This window comes from Symphodus melops, assembly GCF_947650265.1.
Source record: "Symphodus melops genome assembly, chromosome: 13".
In the NCBI taxonomy this organism is placed as follows: Eukaryota; Metazoa; Chordata; class Actinopteri; order Labriformes; family Labridae; genus Symphodus; species Symphodus melops.
Window position 1 is genome coordinate 1,125,843 of NC_136703.1, and position 26,250 is coordinate 1,152,092.

At 43.6% G+C, this 26,250-nt stretch overlaps 2 protein-coding genes and 1 long non-coding RNA gene across 4 annotated transcripts in view; 2 read left to right on the forward strand and 1 right to left on the reverse strand.

Annotated features, from left to right (window-relative positions):
* The window catches only part of LOC306833320 (uncharacterized protein), a 120,733-nt gene that overhangs the window by 67,646 nt on the left and 26,837 nt on the right, over positions 1 to 26,250 (forward strand). For both annotated transcript variants that reach the window (XM_079358493.1, XM_079358494.1), the window contains exon 14: positions 18,101 to 18,274. In XM_079358493.1, the coding sequence (XP_079214619.1) occupies positions 18,101 to 18,274 (174 nt within the window). The remainder of the gene's footprint in view (positions 1 to 18,100; positions 18,275 to 26,250) is intronic.
* LOC306834450 lies at positions 509 to 6,248 on the reverse strand. The gene is made up of 2 exons (XR_013780499.1): positions 2,315 to 6,248; positions 509 to 2,284 (listed from the first exon to the last, which is right to left on the reverse strand). It is a non-coding gene; the product is annotated as an uncharacterized lncRNA (long non-coding RNA).
* LOC306834198 (protein NLRC3-like) lies at positions 15,778 to 18,094 on the forward strand (the record flags this gene model as incomplete). The annotated part of the gene is made up of 2 exons (XM_079360031.1): positions 15,778 to 16,036; positions 16,287 to 18,094. The coding sequence occupies 2 exons, from the start codon at positions 15,778 to 15,780 to the stop codon at positions 18,023 to 18,025; spliced, it is 1,998 nt and encodes a 665-aa protein (XP_079216157.1). The 3' UTR covers positions 18,026 to 18,094.

Below are 26,250 nucleotides of genomic sequence, written 5' to 3' on the forward strand. Positions count from 1 at the left end.
TACAGAGTGTGAGAAACAGAATAAAGGGAACAAACTGATGGGAAACAAAACACCCAATATGCTGTGAATGTAGTATTCTAAGACATTTCAGATACATTTCATATGACAGATTCTGTGAGACCTTCGTAGTACACATGGAGTAAAATTTTCCATAACATTCCTCCCTTTTGATTACATGTTAATCACACCATATGATACTTGGGAAATTTTCTTAAATGTGTGTGCAGTCACAGTAAACCAAACATCCGTACTTACAATGACAATGTGTAACCACTTCAAGTCAAAACTTCATAAAGGTACAGCATATCAATATTTACGGATTATAGTATTCTTCATCATCCCTGTAGCTGCTGGATTCTTACAATTCTTAATAACAGGGGAAGTCATTGAAAGGAGCTGATATTGAACAGTTTGATTCTCTAGGTAATGAACCCGAGCTCTGGTGCAGGAATAACATAGGGAAATTTGTCACGCTCGAGCAGGCAGGAAACAGGGAGGAGGACCCATGTGCAGAATATACTAATTTATTTAACAAAAAGGCAAACCAAAAACTAAATCCAAAACGTCTCAAAAAACCAAAAACCAAAAACCAGGAGACGAAAACACAGGGAACAACCAGAGATGACGACATATGAAAGACACTGACAACGACAATGACCCGACAAGAAACTGAGGCAGACACAGAGACTAAATAGACACGGGGTAATCAGACACAGGTGAGACTAACGAGACAGGTGAGGAACATCAGGGTAATCACTAAGGCGGGAAACCCAAGGAACAAAGAACACTGAGGACAAGTACACTAAGGACAGAATGAAACTAGAAGAACCAGAAACAAAACCAAACCATGACAAAATTCATGCCTTGAATTTCCCTTGGGATCAATAAAATCTCTATCTATCTATCTATCTATCTATCTATCACAAGAAAAAAACAAAATCAGCAGCACAATTCCAATAAACAGCAAATTTATCATAGAAGGAAGAAAGAAAGAGCAGGAGTCATTAAGAGGGATATTACATCCCGCATTGGTACCTAAATATGTGCTTTTGGGGTCTTGACAAGTAATACAGACAGAAGGGTTAACAAAGAGGTTGAGACCTTTTTTTTTTTTTTTTTTACATGTACACTGATCGAGATCGAACACAAAAAAAAACATTAGTCGGTGCAGTAAAGGTGTGAGGATCACGAAGAACATAATAACTTCCGTTACATTCTTCCTCCAGGGGGAAGATTCACAGTCTGAGTCTGATTTCTTTTCCAGTGAAAAGTTTGAGTCAGATTTCTTTTCCAGTGAAAAGTTTGAGTCAGATTTCTTTTCCAGTGAAAAGGTGTGGAGTGTGGTTGCTTTTCCACAGTAGGAAAACGGAAGTGGAAACGTGTCCTGAGGCGGGATAGGGAATCAGCAAGCAGTTAGAAGGAGTGGTTTGGGGCAATAATCCAAAAACTATGCCGCTCCCCTGAATGTTTTCTGTTTTCACCTTTGGTGGGAGACGCATGGACAGGGTCTCCCCAAAGGGACAACCACAAGGGGAGGCACAAGATGGTAAAGGCAACAGCTCCAATGGTGGCCACACAGGAACGCTCTGAACACCTCAGAGTCATTATGGGGCTGGATTAGGGGCAGCCACTGGGCTCTCCAGTGAAGAGGCGGCAGTGGCTGGCGTGAATCCACGTGGCCATCTCTGCGACCTTCAAACGGTGTGGGTCAGCAGAACCTGGTTCGGACCTAACCGGCGCTTGGACTTTCAGTGGCGGTGCCTGTGGTCCTTCACAGCAACCCACTGTCCTGGCCAGAAGGTGTAGAGCGGTCCAGAGGCCGCTGGAACGGGTAGTGCAGCTTTCACCGCCTGGTGGAGACAGAAAGGGACCGTGACAGACTTTTGCAATATTTCAACATGCTACGTTCTAATAAAGCAGTAGATGTTAGTTAGTTTTGTGGAGTTAGTTTTGTGCTGGTTTCCCCTCCAGTGTTATCTAGATGTTCAAACAATATTTCATAAAAGTTAAGTGAGGTGCGTGCACGTGTGCGTGTACGCATTTACATGAGAACAAGCAGAAGTGCTTTTGTCCAGGGTATCTTGGTGTCTTCACAACATTCAGCCAATCTGCTTTCAAAGTGCCACTTTCATGCTCACAGCGCCACCTGACTGTAGATGGGAGGCACAGAGTGTTTTTAGCTTGAACCCCTACAGAGCACTTACTTCTTGTTCGGGCTTTCTTAGTAAAATGGATGCCATTATCACTGGAGTTTAGGTTTAGGTATGTCCCACCTTAGAATGATCTCTGTCAAAAAGAGCTTTTGCGACGGCACTTCTGTCAACATGTTTAGTTGAAAATGCTTCGACACACATGGAAAAACATGCAAACCACAGTTTCAAATATGTTTACAGTCAGATTTCAGAGAAGAGAGATGTTTTCATAGAGCTTCAACATCATGAACTACTCCGAAGGGATAAGGGAGTTAGTGTAGATCATGACCGCTTTAGATGCTAATTTGCAGGCCTCAGTTAAAGCCACTAGTTCTGCTGTTTGTGCAGAGTAATAAGATGACCGTGAGCCAGAGGCCCACACATTGTTTTTAGAGCAGACAGTGTATCCTACCCTCTTCAGTCCAATGTCAGAGCAGGAGGAGAAACCATCAATGAACAGGATTAGGTCAGGGTTAATCAGGGGTCGGTCAGAGAGGTCAGCACGAGGTGTGCAGACCTGATAGTGACATTGGGGAGGCCAAGCAAGATGGTGGCATAGCGCAATCACCTGGCAGCAGACAAGTGTCATGCATTTTGATCAAGCAAAATAATAAACATTACGAGAAACAAGGACTGTAAGATCGAAGCCAAAAATGTCACGTGAAGCTTAAACAGCTTCTTCAGCTGCTAAAAAAACAAAACCAGGAAGTTCCACAGGGTCAAGTTTGGATGAAAAGTAGGCCACCGAGCGGAGTTTATCACCACGCATTTATAACAAGACAGAAGAGAGAAATCCTCCCTTTTCGTCCACAGTTTACACAACAGGACAGGAGGGGTCAGAAGACCCAAAGGCAGGTATGACTGAGACAGGGATTGTTTTAATCAGAATCAGAATCAGTTTTATTGGCCAGGTATGTTTAACACCCAGGGAGTTTAATTCAGTAGACTGTGCTCTCTCTCTACAAAATAAACATCAAATAATAACAAATAGCTAAAATATAAACAATAGCTGGAAGGAGCGCTCAGCTTCAGGAAGAAACATGCAGAGAGAAACTGTAAACTCTAAACAATCCTTCCTGAGGCTCCATCAAGGACACACAGATAGCAGCCACGTGGGCGCTCCAAAACAATGTTAGAGTCCGTCTGTCAGAGGATTGTTTGTACCATCGTTTTCCATAAACATGGTCGAAGTCATTAGACGCATGAGAGGTACAGTGTAAGTCAGTAAGTCGCTTGAAGTCTGAGTCAGGAGCAACTTTTCTTTTGTCATTTGAACAAGTTGCTGGGTCGATTGTCCTAACTGTAGTCTCAACTCACAGATATATTTCAGTTCAAATGGGCCCATTGTCCAGCTGTAACACGTGTCAGGATCATCATCATCATTAGGTCCATGATGAGAAACCAGAAATGAATGACGTATCTTTAGATTAGAAACCCTTTCTCTAATGGTTTCCCCAGAGGCAGATATAGAATAAATCTATCTGCCTCTGTATCTAATTGGGGTAGACAAAATAAATCTGTGATCTGTGATCACAGAATGAGTAGCCTCAAAATCAACCAGAAATTTAACCAGTTTCCCCAAAATTTCTATCGTAAAAACACAGGTTCGTTTTGAAATGCGGGAGAATCAAAATAACATAAATACCCAAAATAAGTAAATAAACAAAAGTTCCTATAACATAAGTGAATAAACACATTTCTGGCAGGGGTTGTGTTTGTAACTCTAAGTGTGTTAATGCCTCCTGTGTGTGTAACCTATGTGAATCAGTAGAAGCAGGCGCCGTTTCAACAGAGTGTAGCAGTGTGTGTGTGTGTGGTATCTCACGCCCCTGGGCAGGACCCTCAGCAACCGGGTTGACGTCTGCACCTGGAGTCCCAACCTCCCGTCCGTCCCCACCGGTGGCTCCTCCTTCAGCTCCTCCTCGCTGCGGGCAATCGTCCCTTCGACGGTCAGGTTGCCAGCAGTAATGGTACACGTCAGAATGTCAGTCAAGGGCTCGGCCCCCTTCGCATCCGTGTCTTTGGGACAGGCCCTGGAAACGGGCAGCAGCTTATGCAACAGTGTCTCTCTTTTCTTTTCTGCTCCCTTCTTGCTCATTCACCACCTGAGCGTCCTGAGCGTGTAAGACGTGTCTTTGGAGCTCTCCATACCTTACACCATGACGCCATGTCTGCCTTGCAACATCCATAATCCATAATGTGGTTGCAGAGGAGGCCTGAGTGACGGTTAAAGGCTTCCGTCAGGCAATGCAGGAAATCAGCAGCTTGCTTCTCCGGGCTGCATAACACTCCTGATAGCGCCGGTATCAGTGTTTCTGAAGAATCCGTCTCTCAGGTCTCGGGTCAGAGTAGCAACAGCAGCTTTGTATTCCAGTGTCTGTGTTATCCCAATCCGGATGCTTTGCTCTTTGGTCTGGAGCTGGCAATGTTAGGGCTGTCATAACGTTGCGATGTTGGAGAACCGTTCGCTGGGCCCTGTTGATCACGGGGAGGAGGCTGGTCATCTGGTTCCGGCTGGTCTGGTTCCAGTGGTGGCAGGGACGGCGGCATGGGAGGGTCGGAGTCCAGGTCCAAGTCCGTCACCCTGAGGGCCTGCAATGGTGCCTGCAATGGGGCATATAAGGAGACAGGCGTGAGGTATCACTAGACCTATATGGAGGTGGGCTGAACTGGTTTTTTCTTCCAGTTACATCTCCACCTTAAACTCGTCCCTCTGCCATCTTTTACATGACCTTTTTTCCTCTCTCTCTTTTGCAGCGAGAGTCTCACTGCAATCTTCCACATTGTCATGCATTTGCTATGACTCCCATATCTTTTCAAATCCTTAACTTTCATCTTTACCTTTTTCTTTTATTCATACTGTCTTTATTTATATTATTATTATTATTATTATTATTATTATTATTATTATTATTATTATAACTGATTTAAGTTCAACGAAACTCATTCTGGAAATCCATATTCAATCATCCACTCATTCAGACATTCGAAACATTTTTCACCGTATTTGTTTTTTTTGTGTTGTTTGTTTTTTCCCTTTTTTCCTGTTTTCTCTTTTTCTTTTATCTTTTATATCATAATATTACACAATGGACTGTCGGGGAAAGGCCCTTGACACTTAGTGGATCCGGACCCCCTGTTACAGTCAAGACGTCTCTTGCTGGCTTTCCTAACTTTATAGTGCCGAAATGCTAAGGGCACCGACTTGCCACGAGAATATTCTCACCCTTTGAACATCCCTGGAAAGTCCCCTGATTCTTCACTTTTATAGTGCTCGAAATCATAAGAGCACTGAGTCCCCCGGAGAAAATCCAGAGCTCTTAGCTTCATAAAGTTTGAAATACTAAGAGCACCTTGAATTTCCCACTGGGAAGTCTGATTCCTTTTATATTTTTTAGTGCTCGAAATCATAAGAACACTGAGTCTCCAAGAAAAATCCCTGATTTCTATTCTTTATAGTGCATGTAAATCATAAGAACACTCAATTTTCCCCCTGGAAAATCTCCGGATTTCAGATTTTATTGTGCTTGAAATCATAAGAGCACTGATTTTTCCTTGGAAAGTCCCTGATTTTCTCTCTTTATAGTGCTTGAAATCATAAAAACACCCGTCTTCCCTTTCCCAGAAAGTCCATAATTATGATTTGAATAGTATCTCACCCAGTATTCTCTCGGATCAAGTCCGTTGGATCCAGGCGGCCGTAGACGCAGGAAACGAGATTCCGGCTCCCCTGTTCAAACAGGTGGACTGAGTTTTTCTTTCCTCAGGCTGGCCAAGCACCGTTCTCCCGTTCCCCTCGTGTAGCAGCTCGCTGGATCCTGCCGACAACGCCAAATTGTTGTGGAATTTTTTCCATTACCAAAGAGTGAAAATAAAGAGTGAGAAGATCTATTCAAAAAGGAACCCCAAGATCGATCTGGTCTCAATGAACATTTATTCGAAGGCAAGATAAGCGTTCGAAGACCCCTCTCTCACACGGTGAGGAGAGAAAGAGGCCCCGAGAAAAGGCAAACATAAAAACTTATACATTTCCATCACATCACACAGATCACTCCCCATCACGCCACATAGAGACACTGCCCACCTGGCAGGGCGCCATCTATCCCCTAGTGTGAGAAAAGAGACTACATGACTATTTACCATCTCCCAAGGCTGAGAAGGAGATGGAGTCCAGTGAGAAAGAGCCTGGGTGACTCTTCCCACATGTACAGAGTGTGAGAAACAGAATAAAGGGAACAAAATGATGGGAAACAAAACACCCAATATGCTGTGAATGTAGTATTCTAAGACATTTCAGATACATTTCATATGACAGATTCTATGAGACCTTCGTAGTACACATGGAGTAAAATTTTCCATAACAGTATGTAGCTGGGTCCTGGTCTTTCTACTGCATGTATCTGGGTCCTGGTCTTTGTATGTATCTGGGTCCTGGTCTTTCTACTGCATGTATCTGGGTCCTGGTCTTTGTATGTATCTGGGTCCTGGTCTTTCTACTGCATGTATCTGGGTCCTGGTCTTTCTACTGTATGTAGCTGGTTCCATGTCTGGTTCCTTCTCCTGCTCTTTCTTTCTCTCTCCTCTCCTCCTGTCTCTCTAAATAAATGTATATATATGGTAACTAATGTCTTGTGTCCTGCCTGTCTGTATACTGCTACTGGATGACTTGAATTTCCCTCAGGATCAATAAAGTATCTATCTCTCCCTTCAACTTCTTCATCTCTCTCGACTGTCTCATTTTTAAAATGAAAAGTCTCAGTATATTACTGAGTCATGATTACTATATTATAATGCCAAGATTAGTAACTTATACATCCAAGGATCTAAGGATCAAATACCTGTGGGTAAAACTCATGTGTTCTTTAGTTCACTACAGGAAGGGATGATGGCACCAGTGGTCATGTAGCTCACAGAAGAAGAACATGTGAATAATGGCGGTAAACACGGAGGACGATAGAAAGACGGCTCAGAGGTTTTCAAAGTTTGAGAACATTTGAAAACAGATTGAGAGTAAACTGTGTGCAGTCAAACTGTCCTTTTATGGTGAGCTCACTGTGGAAATACACGAACACCGGAAACACCCTGTAGCTGCAATGGGGAAGTCAAGTTTTATTTACACACACACACACACACACACACACACCCTCCATCGACTCCACGATTAAAGATCTGATTGGTCAGTGGGCGGAGATTTACCTTCTCTGGAACCGGTTTGACGTGCTTCAGTTGCCGTGATGATACACCATAGACTGTAAAAATAATGGACGGGACAAGGTCCCCTGTGAAGTGAAGCTTTTTTTTTTAGATCGCCCCCTACTGACTGGCTGCAGTATAGGTCATAAACCCCGCCTCCTCAATGATAACAGACGGGACTTGGGTCAAACTGTTAAGTTAAAATACTCGTCACATAATTTTTTTCCAGACCAAAACTCTGCTGTGATCATTAGATAATATCACCCTACATGGTGTTCAAGTGCTCATTTTTCTGTGAAGTTTGTTTTAAATAAGTTATTTGAGGTTAAAAAACGGGATTTGACGTCATACATGGCGATGATTGACAGCCGCGGATCTTGCGTAGCGCTCTTTGTAAATAAGCAGTTACGTCGTGAAGTGAAGCCGGGACGACATGGAGCTTTTCTGTTCAGTTTTTTCGTCTTTTTTGAGCTGGTGAAAGCTGTTTTTTCTGCAGTAAACTAATGTCACGGACCTGTGAACTCTAAGGGAGCTTTGCAGTTTTTACAGTAAGTAATAAAGTTTGATTTATGTGTCATTGCTTAAAGCGCTATCGAGCGAGCTAACATATTAGCAGTCTAAGCTAGGTTAGTTATCAGGTATGATTTATCTATTTATTTTACTTTTTAACATGAGCAAACCTAATAACTGACATACTGTGTTTCTTGATATTGTTATATCGTTGTTGTGAGTGGAATTGTATTTAAAACCAAAACATGGTAATTAAAATCAGCTCATAGATGCTGTTCATTGACTGTACAGTTATGTTTCAGTAAATAATAAATAGGTCTGGTAAGGTTTTTAAAAAAGTATCAAGGACAAAGACAAAGCTAAATACTATAAATCTGTCCTGTATAATTACTGATGTGTACATGTTTACAGTCTGTGTAAAGAGTGTGTTATACAGAGATTAACATGTCACCATGCAGGCTGATATTTATAATACTGTATAATGAGGGAGAATATTTCTCTAGATATCAGGATAAAACTAAAGTAAGCTCTGATTTAACTTCTGTCTGATTTAAGAGACTGACAGACACATGAGCACAAACAATCAGCGGTGGTGTAATATAATATTAACCAAGCATCACGCTGTTTAAACCTGTCAAATATTCAGCATGAGTTTACACACACACTACCAATCCAATAATCACATGTTGATCATGTTGTACATTTAATGACGCTTATTAATAAATTGTGTTATAACTTGACAAAACCTGACACAGACTACAAAACAGGCTGCTTGTGATGGTGGTTAGGAGACAGACAGGCTCAATAAAAGAAGGCATAAAGATCACGTTTCTCCCAAAATTATATATCAATGTTTTTTATTTTGCATCTATAATCATTAATGAAGATTTTATGTCTTTTAATAGGTATTTCCCTGTTTTCACCAACATATTATACATTAAACTGAGGATTTCCTTTTTCTCATGTGCTCTCTCTCTCTCTCTCTCTCTTCCAGCTCGTCCTCGGAGGATTGGAGGACCTGACCACTGCTTCTCTTACCAGGGCGTTTGGTCTGATCTTACACTGGACGGCGGTCTGATGTGAAACACCTGAGCCACAGAGGACGCAGCTCGCACGTCCTGAGCAATGTTTGACAATTCATTCAAAACATGAACGGAAGAAAAGAGAGGCTGTTTAATACAGAGGTTTTTCTTATAAGCCACATTTTGTTTTTGTTATTTTTAGATTAATCTGCTTTAACTTTAAAATACTGTGCATTCATTTGCCTCTTTCAAACCTGTATAACCCACAAAAACCTTAAATACTACATCCATCTAACTGAACAATCAAGTGAAAGAAAGTAGCTTAAAATACCACACTATGTTTTTAAACACAATCTGTATTTGTTAAAGTTACAAGACTAGTGTTACATTTCATGTGATTGAATAAAATATAATAATGTAATTGCCTTCTCAGTCGTGTCTGTATCATACCACTCTACTGTCTTTATGTGCATGCTGTCTTTAACACTAACATGCATTAAATGTTCAGCACTCGAGTGTTGAAGTACTTTTAAAGCTATTTGTTTCCCAGCTGTGACTTCTGTGATTGCCCTACAAGAACATGAGACGTTCTATGTTTATACAGCTTAAAACAGGAGAGAAAAGGTTTAAATCAATAAATACTTTATTTGATTTATAACACATAGTGTGAATGATGGTTCAGTTATAAAAGTGAGGAGGTTACTGGTTTGAATCCCTGTCTGACAGGAGTCTCTCTGTGAGGAGTTTGCATGCTCTCTTCCTTCCACAGTCCAAAGGTGTTCACCCAGAGGAGAACAAAGTAAGGGAGACCATCAGGTGAGCTGGCAGGGGTATCTATCAGCCATCTTTCTTCTTCCTTGTGTCTAAAATGATGATAATAAAAAAACAATGAGATAAACATCTTAGACAAGGAAAAGAACCAGAGAAAATGTCCATACAAGCAGAAACCTTAATGAAACAGATTCATTTACCAACTCCACAGTTATGCACAGAAACACATATACTCTGTAAATGTACATAAAACTGAAGTAACTACTGACAGCAGATATAACTTAAGTACTATGTGCACCACTACTTTCTATCATATAACATATTTTCACCAGCATATGTTAGATCTGTACACAGCTTATGTTGCTAACTTAGCTAAAATAGTTTTAGTTCGTTTTTTGCCAAAAATAAAAGGTTTAATAACCCACAGAGTTAAAGAAGATATATAGACAGATAGATAGATCGATAGATGGATAGATAGATCCTGAGGGAAGTTCAAGGCATCCAGTAGCAATAAACAAGACATACAGGACACGAAAAAACGTTTAAATTCAATAATTAATATAAAAAGTGTGATTTTCTTAATTTCTGAATGAACTACGTTTGGTTATTTGACATGAAATATATGGTGGTTTTGTACTCACGTTTATGGTCGGTAGATGAATTTCTCTCTGTAAAGATTCTTAAGTTCTTGGCGTAGCTGGGCTGCGTAAGCTATCAGAGCGGTACGCAAAGTGGGCGGGGCGTGTTGCCAGGGCTCCTCCCGCCGGACCCTACTGCGCAGACTCTGGTTGCAAAATTCCAAGATGACAGCGCCCATGAGGGCCGTAAAAAAGCTTCACAAACGTAGAACGGAAACAGCTACAGTCCACACCCACTGTGATACACAGGCAGGAAAGAAGTGAACGATCCTCGAAGGACTTTAAACCTAAAGTTAACCCTGAAGTGACCTCGCTGACCGTAAATCCTGCTTCGTGGTCCAGACCCCAGGCTAACTGACGAACTCTAACGGTGTGTCCCACAGGTGAACACGGGGTTATCGAAGACCGCTCCTTCAGGTGAGTTCAGCACTCACGTCACTCGCGTCATTTTATAATAACAGATAAAGATCATAAAAGTCAAGTCTCAGCTTTGTTCAAAATCATCATGAACAAAAACAAGTCACAAATTGTCACGTTTTCGTTTGACGGACCCCAAAATGCAGAGACAAGCAAGAACCAAAATAGTTTAAACAAAAAGATATTTAATGTTCCAAGGGAGGAAAAAACAAAAGAGAGCAGGCAGTGAGGGCAGGGAGCTGGCTGGAAGATCCGGAAGTCAGGAGACTCCGACGAGTTGAGCTCAAGCAGGAAAACTAGAGATAAAAAGAAACACGGTCAGTCCATAAAGTCACAAAAACACCAAAAGCTCAACAACCATGAGAGGCTACAAAAAACAATTTGCTGAGAGCAACCGTGACCACTACCGAGTAATACGGAATTATGTGTCAGAGTAGTTGGGTGCAGGCCAGGCTTATATGGAGGGGTTGATTAGATAGAAGTCAGGTGTGTCTCTTCTGCTGCCTGGAGAAGCCAGCCACACACCCTGCCACTCACATACCTGCAGGAGGGAGAAAAACAGAAGAGGGAGGGGGAGAAAAGACAAGACAAGCTACACCAGAAAAACAGAACAGAACTGAAACCTCACACAAATGAAACTACAAAAAAGGTCAAACATGACTTTATAAAATGCTTAATAAACAAGTAAACAAGCTTATTCACAAACTAAATGCACTTTATATTTGATTGCTTTAGTTTGTCCATTTTAAATTCATTTAGATGTCAGGTGTTATAGACTTTCTGTAATGACTTCATGTGTAATGTTAATTAACTGTTGCAGATAGACACCAAGGACCGCTGGGAGAGAGTCAGCGGCAGTTATGGGAATTCTCTTTTGGCTCCCAGTTGGCTCTTCAGATTAATTTACTACCAACAATAATGTCAAATTATGCATAATGTGAATTACTAATGTAAAAACGCACTTTATCAAATGTTTATTCTATAAAACTCACTTAAATACACTCTACAGGCATGAAGACGAAAAAAGAGAGAGAGAGGGAAAAATACAAGCAGCTCCCAAGCAGGGCCGTAGCCAGGATTTTTGAAATATCGAGGTCAACGTTCGAAAAACATTTATTTTAGGCAAAATTGTTTTGTGTGTCTTTGTATGAGTGTGTTGCTTCAATCGTAAAATAAATATATGTAAAATTATAACTAAAGTATTTGAGTGTGTGTGTGTGTGTGTGTGTGGTGTTGATGCCTTACAATAAACAACTAAGATGATCTCTAACTTTATATTCAGCGTTTGGTATACAGTAGGCTATGGTGAGTGAGAGAGAGAGAGACTCTGGGCTTTGTATGTATAGGGTCCTGGTCTTTGTATGTAGCTGGGTCCTGGTCTTTGTATGTAGCTGGGTCCTGGTCTTTGAATGTAGCTTGGTCGTGGTCTTTGTATGTAGCTGTGTCCTGGTCTTTGTATGTAGCTGGGTCCTGGTCTTTGTATGTAGCTAGGTCCTGGTCTGGTTCCTTCTCCTGCTCTTTCTCTCTCCTCTTCTCCTATCTCTGTCCCTTCTACCTCTTCATGTCTCTCTCCTGTCTCATCCTCTGTTGAATTTTTTAAATGAAAAGTCTCTTACTACTGAGTCATGATTACTGTATTGTAATGCCATGATTAGTCACATTATAACTTATTAATGGAAACATTCAAATAATAGACTGGTGTAGTTTTGAGTCCTAAAACCAGGAAGTGAGTTAGCATTTTAGCACCATAGGTTCTTAACTCTAAAAGTCAATGGGGATTATGAATGTGTTTGTGGTTAGACGCCTGAAATAAGGTCTGTGGTTAACACAAGCTGAAGAGATGTTGATGTTTTGTTAGACGAGATAAACTACGTTAGCTAAGACCCCACTTGTGAATTTTAAAGTTTTTACGCAAACTTTAAACGGCGGTGCTAACAAGTAGCTAACTGAAACTACAGTGGTTGTCATGGAGACATTAAACGTCATCACGCCGGGAACTCTACAGCCTCTAGTCATGTTTTCAGTGTTCCTACAAATATTAGGTTAATAGACAACTTATTAAGCTAACGTTTCACTGGCTTGTCAAATCCGATGATTAGATCGATGAAGCATAACGGTCGTGACGTCATTACAAACCGACCGCGGTGTAGTTCGCTAGAGCATAACGTTAGCTTTTTACTTCTCTGGGCTGCATTAACTCTTCAAACTTCATATAAATGATATTTATCTGTAAAGATTATCCAGCTGAACAAAACAGCATCAGAAACGTGTGTTTGACACAGAGCTTATTTTCTGCAATGAGCCAAAATCCAATGCAAAAATCCCATAGGCGGATTTTCGAAGAAACCACTGGCGCCATTTTTTCAGGTTGGCCTACAAAAATACGTCATTACTATACCAGTCTATATTAACATTATAAAATGCTGTCAGTGTTGAAGGCTGAACTTGGCCTTAACATATTCTGATCCTTTCCACTTCCTTTCATTTTCCAGCTTCGGATGCATTTACATTTCTATGTTTTTTGAATGCAGTTTTTTATTGCAGAAATTAACATGTTTGCTTGTTTTTTTCAAGGAATGGTTTTTTCTACATAATGTCTCAATCAGCCGAAACTTGTGGGGAAGCTGGAGGTAGTATGGCCACCGCCCAGAATGGAAGCATCATCATATCGCCTCAGTTCACTGCTCCTATACATGGAAATTTTTATATGAACGCTATTGTCGGCCATCAACACGGTAAATGTTTCCTCTAACTTACTACATCTAATAAATACCTTCTTCATGTTTGTCTTCATAGTTTCAACATGTCCAATGAACTAAATGTTCTGTGTGATTTAAAAGATGTTGCATGTTTCTGTTTCAGGACAGGAAACATCTGATCGTCCAGACAGTAAAGGTACTGATACCTGATTCTAACATTCTTTGAGTGATGATTGATTAAAGTAAGTAAGTAAGTAAGTAAGTAAAATTTATTTATATAGCACTTTTCACAGGCAGGGGCCACAAAGTGCTTCACAAACAGGGTTTAAAACATCACAAGCAACAAACAGACAGTACAGAGATCATAACAGCCCTAAAAGAGACTAATTAAAAGCCTGGACAAACAAAAACGTCCCCAGTTGACTCTTGAAAGTGTCGGAGTCACATTGAACAGCATCCAATAGGCCGACGTGGATTGACGTCTCGGAGGTAGTGTCCGTGTTGCGGAGCGGGACTGGACGAAGGCACATCCAGCGGTCACGTGAGCTCCAGCTGGTCCACGCTGGAAAAGCCGGCATAAACACGGAGGTAGGCGATGGCGATGAAAACCCCTGATCATGGCTCCAGCACTGTGAAGGGTCCAGGACACCTGTTGAAGTGCGGGCAGGCGGCAGCGAGGACACGCCGGCGCACACATCGAGGAGAGGAATCTGGCGCAGGAACCGAGCGTGGTCCCGGCAGCCGAAGACGACGGAGCCCCCGGCAGCCGCAGCACGCCCTCGCTTCACTTGGATACCGGACCGAGAGCCTCTTTTTCTGGATCTCCTGCGGGTCCTACCCGGCACCCGATACAGCACCAAGTAGTCAGGTGAGACGGGATCGATTTCAAACGGAGGCAGAAATGCCTGTTTGTAACGGTCCCAGGTATGAAACATGTCCTCCAATGACTCTTTGATACGAAATAAAGAGTCCCGATCATAGGTTAGTAAAGCCAGGACACTTCCATTTGTCATCTGGGCTGCAAAGATCACATATAGAGAAAAAATAATCATCAATAATCTACAAAACAGAGAGCGAACCGTGGCAATGCCAGTCACAGGCGCCAGTACGGTTTGGTCTCCATTGGCTACATAGACCTATCAAAGCACATCTTTCCCGTGCCACGGCAGGATCAAGTCTAGATTAGTCAGCATTTGGGTCTATTTTTTGGAACGACGTACTCGAGCTGATCCTGGGATATGTGGTCGGGGGCTTTATGCCCCCAATAGGGCCTCCCAAGGCAATCAGGTTCTAGGTGACGGGTGAGACAAAAAGAGGTTCAAAGTATCCCTATGAATAACAGAAAAACAGGGACCATGACGCCGCCCAGTATGGCACAGCCGAGGCCCCACCCTCGAGCCATGCCTGGGCCCAGGACTTTATCCCGTAGGGCTCGGCCAGGCTCAGCCTGAACGGACAACATGGGCGCGTCCTCCTGTGGAGCCACCATCCACAGAGGAGTCCATAGGAGTCGGGTGCAGTCTGAATCGGGCTGCGGTTGAAGGCAGGGGCCTCAGTGACCTGATCCACAGTATCTGCCGCCTTGTGGGGCGGTATGGCCCTGTGGGGCGGCTGTGGCTCAGTAAGTAGAGTAGTCATCTCTCAATTGCAAGGTCGATGGTTCAGTCCCCAGGTCCAGCAAGAAACATGTTGGATGTGTTCTTGGGCAAGACACTTAACCCCCCCATCCAACCAGCTCAGGAGTGCCGAGGGCAGCTCCCTCACTCAGAGTGTAAAGACCTAATTTCAATAAAGTAAATCTTCTTTTTCGGTTGGGACATGTAAAGTGCTGTTGTGCGGGAGGTCTAGAGGTACTGGGTAGATATAGTCGAGCTTGGGCTCTGGAACCCAGCTCCTCGAGAGGGGCTGGATTCTTCACTTCTCTGGAGTTGCTCACGGTGAGAGGAGGCAGGCTGGTGTATCTTGCTTATTGCCCCACAGCTCAGCCGCCATGTGTTGGAGTTCACCCCAGTGAACGAGAGGGTCGCATCCACCTTCAGGTATGGGACAGGTCTCTGACTGTTGTCTCAGCCTACGGACCGAACAGCAATGCGGAGTACCCAGCCTTCTTGGAGTCCCTGCTGGATAGTGCTCCGACCAGGGACTCCATTGTTCCACTGGGGGCTCACGTGGGCAACAACTGTGAAACTTGGAGGGTGGTCCACGCCCTTTGCTAAGGGCTGTCCGTTCCCTGAATAACAGGAGCAGGAGTCTCGTTTGCATTGCCGGCAGTAAGTCAAATCTGTTACCGGTAGGAGGGCTGGGGCGGTTCACAGCCAAGTGTGAACCAGCTGGGATGACGATCAGCAACTCTAAATCTAAGGCTGTGGTTCTAGACCGGAAAAGGGTAGCTTGCCTTCTCCGGGTCAGTGAGGAGTCCTTGCCTCAGGTGGAGGAGTTCAAGTATATTGGGGTGTTGTTCACAAGAGGAGGGAGGATGGAGTTTGAGATTGACAGAGAAATCGATGCGGCGTCCACAGTAATGTGGTCACTGTCGGGCCGTCGTGGTGAAGAAGGAGCTAAGCTGATAGGCGAGGTTCCTACCCTCACCTATGGTCATGAGCTTTGGGTCATGACCGAAAGAACAAGATCCTGGATACAAGCAGCCAAAATGAGCTTCCTCCGTAGGGTGGCTGTGTGAGGAGCTTGGTCACCAAGGAGGAGCTCAGAGTTAAGCTCTCTGTAATGTTTAGAATGTGGACTGCAGTATCCATTTTAAACACTAGGTGTCAGAGCTACATAATGCTCAAAGCTGTTTTTGATAACTAATCTTTTTTTTTTTTTTTTTTCTTTTTTTCTTTCCAGAATATATCAAAAAGTGCCAAACTGAACTGAAAAGTTACCTTGAAGAAAAAACAACGAATTTGTTTCAAGGCACAAGAACAGATGGACCGACTCCTTTAGACAAAATCTACACTGAGCTTTACATCACCAAACGCAGCAGTGGGGAGGTTAATACTGAACATGAAGTCAATGAATTACAGTTTAAAAGGCCTCCAAGTGTGGAGAACAAAATCAACCTCAAAGACATTTTTAAACCTTTACCAAACGAGGACAACCCGCCGAGGAGAGTTCTGACAACAGGAATCTCTGGCATCGGAAAAACTGTCTCTGTGCTCAAGTTCACTCAGGACTGGGCGAGAAAGGAAGACGACCAGACTTTTGAGTTTATATTTCCATTCACGTTCAGGGAGTTGAATTTAATCAAAGATGAGTTGTTGAGTCTCATGACGTTAATTACCAGACATTTCAACGTAGTGAAGGATTTGAAAGCCTCAGACTACAACAATTTAAAAGTTTTGTTTATCTTTGACGGCCTGGATGAAAGCCAATCACCTCTAAACTTCAAGGAAAACAGGGTGTGGCGCAGTGTTACAGAAGACACGACGGTCGAAATCCTGCTTACTAACTTAATCACAGGAAAGTTAATGTACAAAGCCTCGGTCTGGATCACCAGCCGACCAGCAGCATCTGCAAAAATTCCCCCTTATTGCATACACAGGGTGACAGAGGTGCAAGGCTTTAATGACGAGCAGAAAGAAAAGTACTTTCTGAAGGAGGTGAGTGACAAAGAGATGGCTCAGAAGATCTTGGAGCATCTTCAGTCGAAGCCCTTGAGAAGTCTCTACATCATGTGCCACATCCCCGTCTTCTGCTGGATTTCAGCCCAGGTTTTCCAGAGTCTTCTGACAGAACCTCACAGAGGTGAGCTACCAAAGACTGTGACTGAAATGTACACACACTTCCTGATCGTTCAGACAAAGATAACTCACATGAAGAATTATGAGGGCAAAGAAGCAGACAAAGAGTTGATCATGAAGTTGGGAAAGCTGGCATTTGAACAGCTGCAGAAGGGCAACATCATCTTTGAAGAAAAAGACTTGACAAGCTGCCAAATTGATCTGACACATGCTGTAGTTCATTCAGGAGTTTGTACGGAGATCATCAAAGAAGAACGAGGTCTTTACACACGAAAGACGTACTCTTTTATACATTTAACTGTTCAGGAATTTCTTGCCTCTCTGTACGTCTTAGAGACCTTGATTGATAGTGGAGAAAATCTACTTCAAAGCCAGAGAGTCCTGAGAAGTCACTCCCTTCACGAGGAGGCCGTGGATGTGGCTTTAGAAAGCACAAATGGACAGTGGGACTTGTTCCTGCGCTTCCTGCTTGGTTTATCTCAGGATGAAAATCAGAAGCTGATTCATACACTTGGATTTGAAGAACTAAGTCCAGGGAGCAACGAGGTGACAATCAAGTACATCCATGAGAAGATCGAGAAACTGTCTCACGCTCATCAGAGTATCAATCTGTTCCACTGTTTGAATGAGCTGGGGGACCAGTCTCTGGTCCAGCAAGTCAAGAACTACCAGAGGTCAGGAGACGTTAATAAAATGTCACCTGCTCTATGGTCAGCTCTGGCCTATCTGCTGCTGATGACCAACGATGGCTTGGATTTCTTTGACCTGAAGAAGTACTGTAAATCAGATGACGTTCTGCAGAGGCTGCTGCCTGTGCTCAAAGTCTCAAAGATAGCCTCGTAAGTACTGAGCCCCACGAAACCCAACTTCTGTAAATCTCTGGTTGTGTCATCTGAACATTGTTTTTTTCTATTTTAGGTTGAAAGACTGTAATCTGGCCGCTACATGTTGTACATTTATTTCATCAGTTCTCGAACTGAAGTCCTGTAGTGTGGAGGAGCTAGACCTGAGCGGAAATAAACTTCAAGACCATGGAATGAGGCTGCTCTCTGACGGTCTGAAAAGTCCAAACTGCAGACTCCAGAAGCTCAAGTAAGAACATCCAGGAACACCATGAATACTTTCACAGGTCTATACTACACTCAAACCAAAGCACCTTTTTTGACCAAAGATCCCCAAAACTAAAAAGCCCTGTTTCCACCGAGCGGTTCGGATCGGTTCATCTCCATACATCTGCATTTTGGGGTGTTTCCTAAAGCCCTGTTTCCACACAGCAGCCCGATACGGATCGGTACAGTTTGGTACAGTATGGTACGGTTTGGTTTCGATTAAACCTGATCCCATTTTTATTTCCTCAGCCACCCGTGCCCTATTTGGTAGGCGGTGTATAAACCGGATGACGATAGCCACTATGTAAATAGCGTCATATGATAGCAGCTGCTAACAGCTAACCGCTAACTAATAAATTCAACAAAGGAGAAAAACGCGACACAAACAAAACCAACGCTGGAGACATCCATCAGTTCATCTCCTCTGTCACTGTCATGTGACTCTTTATTACAAGAACTCAATCCAGCTTTGTTTCAGAGAAGGCTGTGTGCGGCAAGGACAAATAAAAAAGGTACTTTTTTCAGCCTTCCGCAGCCTTCCACTTTTTTTTTTTTCAAAAAAGGTACTTTGGTTTGAGAGTAGTATAGACCTGTGAAAGTTTCTTGCCACGCTATGACGGATTAAGCTGGGCTCTTGTAATATAGCCATCAGTAAGGTCCTTCACCTGCTTTTTGTAAACATAACAATGAGCATGGTCTTCTTACCTGCTCTTTTTGTTAATGTTAACAGACAAACAGTAAGGTCCTTTACCTGCTTTTGTAAAGTGTCTCGAGATAACGCCTGTTATGAATTGACGCTATATAAATAAAGATTGAGATTGAAATACACACGTAAACAATCGGCTCTGTATGGTTTAAACACGGCGGGGTTTTGTTTGCCGACGTAACACGGGAAGTGACGATTCTTTCAACCAATCAGCGGATTGCAGTGTTTAGCTCCACCTTTTCAGGTCGGCTCCACATTCTTGACACACCAACAGAAGGGTCACAAAAAGTGGGACGGTACCGATCGGTTATTTGGGAATCTTTCCCGGGATTAGTCTATGGAAACGCCGCAAAATGCGCACCGTACCGAGACGGACCGCTCAGTGGACCTAAAAGGTTCCTGTTGTTGTTGTTAACAATGTAAGGGAGACGAATGTCCAGCGAACACGTGATCGCCAAAGCCACGGTTCTTGGCAGTGCTTCTCCGGACTGACTCAGGAGCTGTTGTCAGCTAATTTACACACGCCGTCTATTCTGCCCGTGTGTGTGTGCGTGACAGATAGCTAACAGTGTTCCTCCGATGAAGAAGCTGAAGTTTCTTTGTCCAGTCTTTCATAAATGAAGCACTGTAAAACTAAACAGACATCAAACATAAGTTATTCATCTCATAATATACTAAACAACCGAAAAGTCAGCTAGCTTGATGCTAACGGCTATGAGAATTTGAATAGGAATGCTAGCGGTTAGCATCGCGAATGTGTCAATTGTTATCTCATGTTGTAACTTTATTAAACATACTCAAAAGAAACAATGCAATATCTGAACATGAAATGACGCTCACAGGCAAATGTGTCAGTTGTATGGCTAGAAGAAAATATGGAGACATTGTTAGCTTCTCTTGTTGTCACCTACGGCAACCCCAAAGGCCCAAAATATATCAACACTTCTGACCAGATTTCTGTCAAACTGACACTAAAAACAAGAACATCACACCATCTGTGTGTTTCTTCTTCATAAATATGAAATTATTCTTTTTTTTTTTTTTTTCCAACATTTTTTATTAAACGAATACATGTAAACAAATATACATTGCAAAACAGGATGTAGTTAACAAATTTCCTTTTTCTCCCTGAGCAACGTGTGAGGGCCCTGAACACAGGCCCCACCTGTAATCCCCACAAACAACCCCCCCAGACAACAAATAAATCTCTTAATTAAAGTAAGTAGACATAAAACAAAACAAGCAATCAGAAGAAACAAACACAACAAACAAACAAAACAAAAAATAAATAAATAAATAAATAAAATACGATGACCGAGTATAGACGTATCCCACAACATCAACAAACAAAGAAGCGAATAAAACAGTACAACCTATTCAGAAGTGAAAAGTAACAACATAAGACATAAAAAAGACATTAAAAAAAAGACTCACTACTCCGCTGTTATGTAAGGAAGAAAAAGACATAGCCGGACCGCTGCCCACGTCCAGGTCACAACCCCAGGAAAGGGAAAAAAAAAAAAAAAAAAAAAAAAAAATGGGGGGGGGGGGGCGGCACCGGACAGGCCCGAGGGGGCAGGATCGATATCGACGTGCAATAAGGTGTTACTATAATACTTTGTCAGGTGAAAGTTTTTCAAAGTAGTCAAGGAGAGGCCTCCATTGAAAGTGAAATTTCTCCGAGCATCCCCTAAGAGAGAACTTAATTTTCTCCAATTTGAGGAGGAACAAGATGTCATGGAGCCATACCTTAAAGGAAGGAGGTTGAGAAGATTTCCACAGGAAAAGAATCCTCCTACGGGCAATCAAAGAGGTAAAAGCGATAACATTGTCTTGAGTGGACGAGGTGGCAAGATTATCAGGAGACCTACCAAAAATAGCGATATGTGGTGAGGGGTTGATTGTCAGACCCAAGATGTCAGAGATGGACTTAAAGATGGACTGCCAGTACGTAACCAAACTAGAGCAGGACCAAAACATGTGGGTCAGATTGCAAGGAGCCTGGGAACATCTACTGCAAGTATCAACAACTGTATCTGGAAACATTTTGGAGAGTTTATGTTTACTAAAGTGAAGTCTGTGTAGCACCTTAAACTGGATGAGAGACAGCCTAGCACAGCTAGAGGAAGAGTTAACTGCCCCAAGCGCCCTTTCCCAGAAAGCCTCAGAGAGAGAGGTCTGTAGCTCGTTTTCCCAATCAGCCTTAATCTTTATTATCGCAGACTCGTTAGTTGTGAACAAGAGATTATAGAGGAAGGAAACTTGACCTCTTGTCAGGACTCTCGCCTTGAGCACCAAATCAATGCCACTGGGGTCTGGAGCATGAGGGAATGACGGTGTGTGAGTCCTAGCAAAATCACGAAGTTGAAAATATTTGAGAAAGTCTAAGTCCTTTAAGTTGAATGCAGAACGTAGCTGGCCAAGACTGGCAAAAACACCATCAACATACAGATCACCCAAACAGCGCAGGCCACTCCTCTCCAGAGAGATAAATCGTGAATCCATCTTAGCTGGCATAAAAAGGTAATTGTCGCAAATGGGCGTCGCCCTAGGAAGAGAGAGCCACCCAAAGTGACGTCTAATCTGAGCCCATATCTTGAGTGTGTTCATCACCACCGCGTTGGAAGTGAAACTGGTGGGAGGGAGAGGGAGAGTGCCACACACCAGAGATGGGAGGGAAGAAGAGCAAGAGTCAGCCTCCAGTTGGCACCAGCTATACCGAGGTGAGCTGAGCCAGAGTACAACTTTATGCACATTAGTTGCCCAATAGTAGCTGATAAAGTTGGGTAGTCCGAGTCCACCCGCCGGTCTACCCCTTTGGAGTAAGGTTTTATCCGCTCTTGCACGCTTACCAGCCCAAATAAAAGAGGAGATAATGTTATTAACAGATTTAAAAAAGGACTTAGGAAGAAAAACGGGGAGACACTGGAATAAATACAAATATCTTGGCAGTACGTTCATTTTTATAGACTGTACCCTTCCCGCCAGGGATAGTGGCAAACAGTTCCATCTCTGCAAATCCAATTTAACTGCAGCGGTTAAAGCTGTGAAATTCCTTTCACGGAGTGTACGAATGGTATGCGTGACTGTAACACCCAGGTACTTTATTCCTGTGTTAGATATCTTGAATGGTACGGATGACGGCGGCATTGCCATGGCCAGCTGGTTAATTGGGAGGCATTCACTTTTTGAAATGTTCAATTTGTATCCAGAAATGGCGCCAAAAGAGTTCAAAAGCGAAAGGATAGGTGGAACACTTGTCAGAGGGTCACTCACGTAAAGAAGGAGATCGTCAGCATACAGTGAGACGCGGTGCTCAACCCCCCCCCTCCTGATCCCCTTAAATCCGTCGACTGATTTTAAAGCAACTGACAACGGCTCAATGGCGAGCGCGAACAGCAGCGGGGAGAGCGGACAGCCTTGCCTAGTGCCGCGAAAAAGAGGAAAAGGTACCGAACGTTGTGTGTTTGTGCATACAGATGCGTAGGGTGAAGAGTAAAGTAACTTAATCCAAGAGATGAAACTGACACTAAAACCAAACTGTTGCAAAGTAAAAAAAAGATAGGGCCACTCCACCCTGTCGAAGGCCTTCTCGGCGTCGAGGGATATTACAGCTTCAGGCTCAGTAGAAGAGGACGGAGTGTGAATGATCCCAAGAAGCCTTCTAACATTAGAAAAAGAATATCTCCCCTTTATGAATCCTGTCTGATCCTCTGAGATTACTGAAGGCACAATAGTGTCCAAACGCCGGACCAGAACTTTAGCCAAAATTTTAACGTCGACGGAGAGGAGCGAGATTGGCCGATATGACGCGCAACTTACTGGGTCCTTGTCTTTCTTGTGAATGAGAGAGATAGAAGCTTGCATGAGCGTGGGTGGTAAGGTGCCCTGGTGGCATGAATGGTTAAACATCTCTAGTAAGAGTGGAGCGAGCAGGTCAGAGAATCGCTTATAAAACTCCACAGGGTACCCGTCAGGGCCCGGTGATTTGCCACTTTGCATTGAGCAAATGGCCTCCTTAACTTCAGAGAGGGTCAAAGAAGCATCAAGAGCCTGACTGTCAGTAGACGAGACCTTTGGCAAAATTAGTTTATCAAAAAATTTACGCAATTTACCTTCATCATGAGGAGAACCGGAGGTGTACAGTTTAGAATAGAATGATCGAAATATATCATTAATCTTGTCTGGATCAGATGTTAAAGAACCCGACTCATCTTGCGCCTGGGCAATCTGGTTGGAGGCCACTCTGGCCTTCAACTGGTGAGCCAGAAGCCGACCCGCCTTATCACCATGTTCGTAAAAAGAGCCGCGAGAGCGAAGGAGGAGACGTTCAGCTTCAGTAGTAAGAAGAAGGTCAAGCTCCGTTTGAAGTCCTAGCCTGTCTTTGTACAAGTCAGCAGATTGGGAGGTTGCTAACAGAGCATCAAGGTTCGCTATGGATTTTTCCAATTCCTTCTGGCGAGCCCTACGTAGCTTGTTCGCATGCGACGTGTACGAGATTATTCTACCTCTAAGGAAAGCCTTCAATGTCTCCCATAATAGTGAGGGGGAAGTTTCATCGTTCTTATTAGTTTCGCAGAAAAAATTCACTGAGTCAACAACATATTTGCAGAAGTTCACATCGGCCAGCAATAGTGGGTCAAAGCGCCAAGACCTGAACTCCTTTGGTCTAAGATCAAAGCGAAGATCCAAAACTACAGTTGAATGGTCAGACACCGTAATAGGGGAGTATTGGGTGGAAATAATCGACGGAATAAGTGTTTTATCAACTAAAAAATAATCTATCCGAGAGAATGAACGGTGAGCGTGCGAGAAAAAGGAATATTGTCTGGCAGAGGGGTGAGAAAATCGCCAAGGGTCGACATAGCCATACTGGTCCATAAAGGCCGAAAGGGTCTGAGACATTTTTGAGGATGGGGCAGGTCGCGAGCTAGATCTATCCAAGATAGGGTCCACGACACAGTTCATGTCCCCCCCAAGGATCAGAGTGTGGGAATTTAAATTTGGAATAGAAGACAGTAGCAACTTCAAAAAATTAGGGTCGTCCCAGTTCGGCGCGTAGACTGACGTCAGAACAACTGGCTTCTGATACAGTATCCCTGAAATAATCACGTAGCGGCCGTCTGAGTCTAGAACAGTGCTAGTAGGGGTGAAGTCTACATTCTTCCTTATTAGTATGGCAGAGCCTCGAGTTTTTAGATTAAATTTGGAGTGGAAAACCTGACTGATCCATTGCCTGCCCAACTTTCGGTGATCAGAATTTTTTAGGTGTGTTTCCTGAAGGAACATTATGTCGGCGTTGAGGTTCTTGATATGTGTCATGATTTTCGTACGTTTAACTGCCGCGTTTAACCCACCAGTATTTAAGGAGATGATCCTCACCGCCCGTCCGCCAGCCGCCCCCCCACTGGTCACACTAGCCATGACACAGCACAGAGCAGCAGAAGTTCCTGGGCAACCCTAGGACGCGAGCAGCATAAGAGTAAGAAGCAGCGAGAGTGTGAGCCACATCGTATGATAACAATAATGGTGACATATAGAAACAGACATAAAAAGACAAAAAAACAAAAAAGGGGCTCCCCCCTCCCCGCACCCCCATGGAGCTGGTACTTCTTCCCAGCTTCAACCTTCCCTCCCCAAATAACATCCCCACAAACGAGGCAGTTCCCCCCTGCTCCCCCTCCCACCATACCAATGACCCATAACAAACCCATCAAAACAAAAAATGTGTACTTCCCTTTCTGCGTCTTCACTCCTTCAGGATTCATCTCAGAACCCATAGCTCGTTAATGGTTAGGTATGTAGAAGATATAGTCTATTTAATACACTTTGAAAAATTGGCCCACATAGGTGTTCAGGAAAAAATAAATAATAAAATAGAGACCCATCTGATTTGGTGATATTAATTGCGTCTAAACATGTCTAAATAGCACCAAGCCTCAAGTTAGTACCCTAATGCAGTTTCAGATGCAAACAACAACTTGAATTAAGGGCCTCCATTATAGACGTAGTCTATGAACATTATAGCCAATTGAACCTTATGAATTACAGCACCTTAGGGCCTAAGACACCCCAAACAAAGTGCCAACTTGTGTGCCCCGATGATATATAAAAGTGCAATATGAAGGAACCAGGGTGAAAAGGCACTGCTAACATAAAACGTCCGAATAAACAACAAACTTAAAAAGTCTTAATATAATGTCTCTCATCACGATCCATTAGGTGTACATGACGGCATTGTAGCTAGCCGGTTAGCTTCCAGGTCTACACAGAAGTCAGTAAAGTCTATTAACAAACCGTGCTAGCAAAGCTAGTGTGGCTCGCGTTCCAACTCCGGCCTGGTCAGCAGTGCAGCTAGTCAGCTCTCGGGGTGCGTTGGTAGCCAGCCGCGAAGGTGTCAGCCTCCTCGGGGGATGAGAACCTCTTCTTTACTCCGCCATCCAGTGTTATCTGCAGGCGAGCTGGGAAGAGCAGAGCCGGCCTTAGAGCGAGGTTGTACAGCTTGGTCATGACCGCCCGGTATTTGGCACGTTCCTCTACCACCTCCGGAGCATAATCTTCGAAAATCTGGACAGGGGACCCACGATACTGAAGCGTGCCCCGTTTCTTGCGTGCCTCCCGTATTATCAGGTCCTTGGTCTGGTAGCGATGGAGACGAATGATTACGGGCCGCGGCCGCGACCCGGGTTGTGGTTTAGCGACGAGTGCCCTGTGAGCCCGATCCAGTTCGGGGGGAGACTGAAGGGTCTCGTCACTTAATAACTCGACCAGGAGGTCGGAGAAAAAGCTCGTGGGTCGGGGTCCCTCAATGGATTCCGGAAGACCAATGATGCGGATGTTATTCCTGCGGCTCCGACTCTCCAAATCGATAGCCTTTGCCGCTAGCCTAGCGTTGCTATCTTTCAGGGCCGCACACTGCTCCTCCAAAACTTGAATACGTTGAGCACACAATTCAGCTTCAGTTTCCACGGAGTCGAGGCGTTGACCGTGTTCCTTAATCGTGGTCTGCATCTTGACAAGTTTAGTCTCCAAAGCAGCAAACGTGTTCTTTATGTCAGCTGAGACACTGGCCGAGATACTTGCCCTGTGATCCTCCAGTAGGCTAGCTATGCTAGTCAAACACGTAGAGCCGCATGAGGCAGAGGCTTCTGCTTCGGTTTTCTTTTGCAGTTTGGAGGATTTCGACATTTTGTTTTAGCCTTCAGTGAATAATGATGTTTATTCTTCAGTTTCAGTCGCAGGGGTGTCAAACA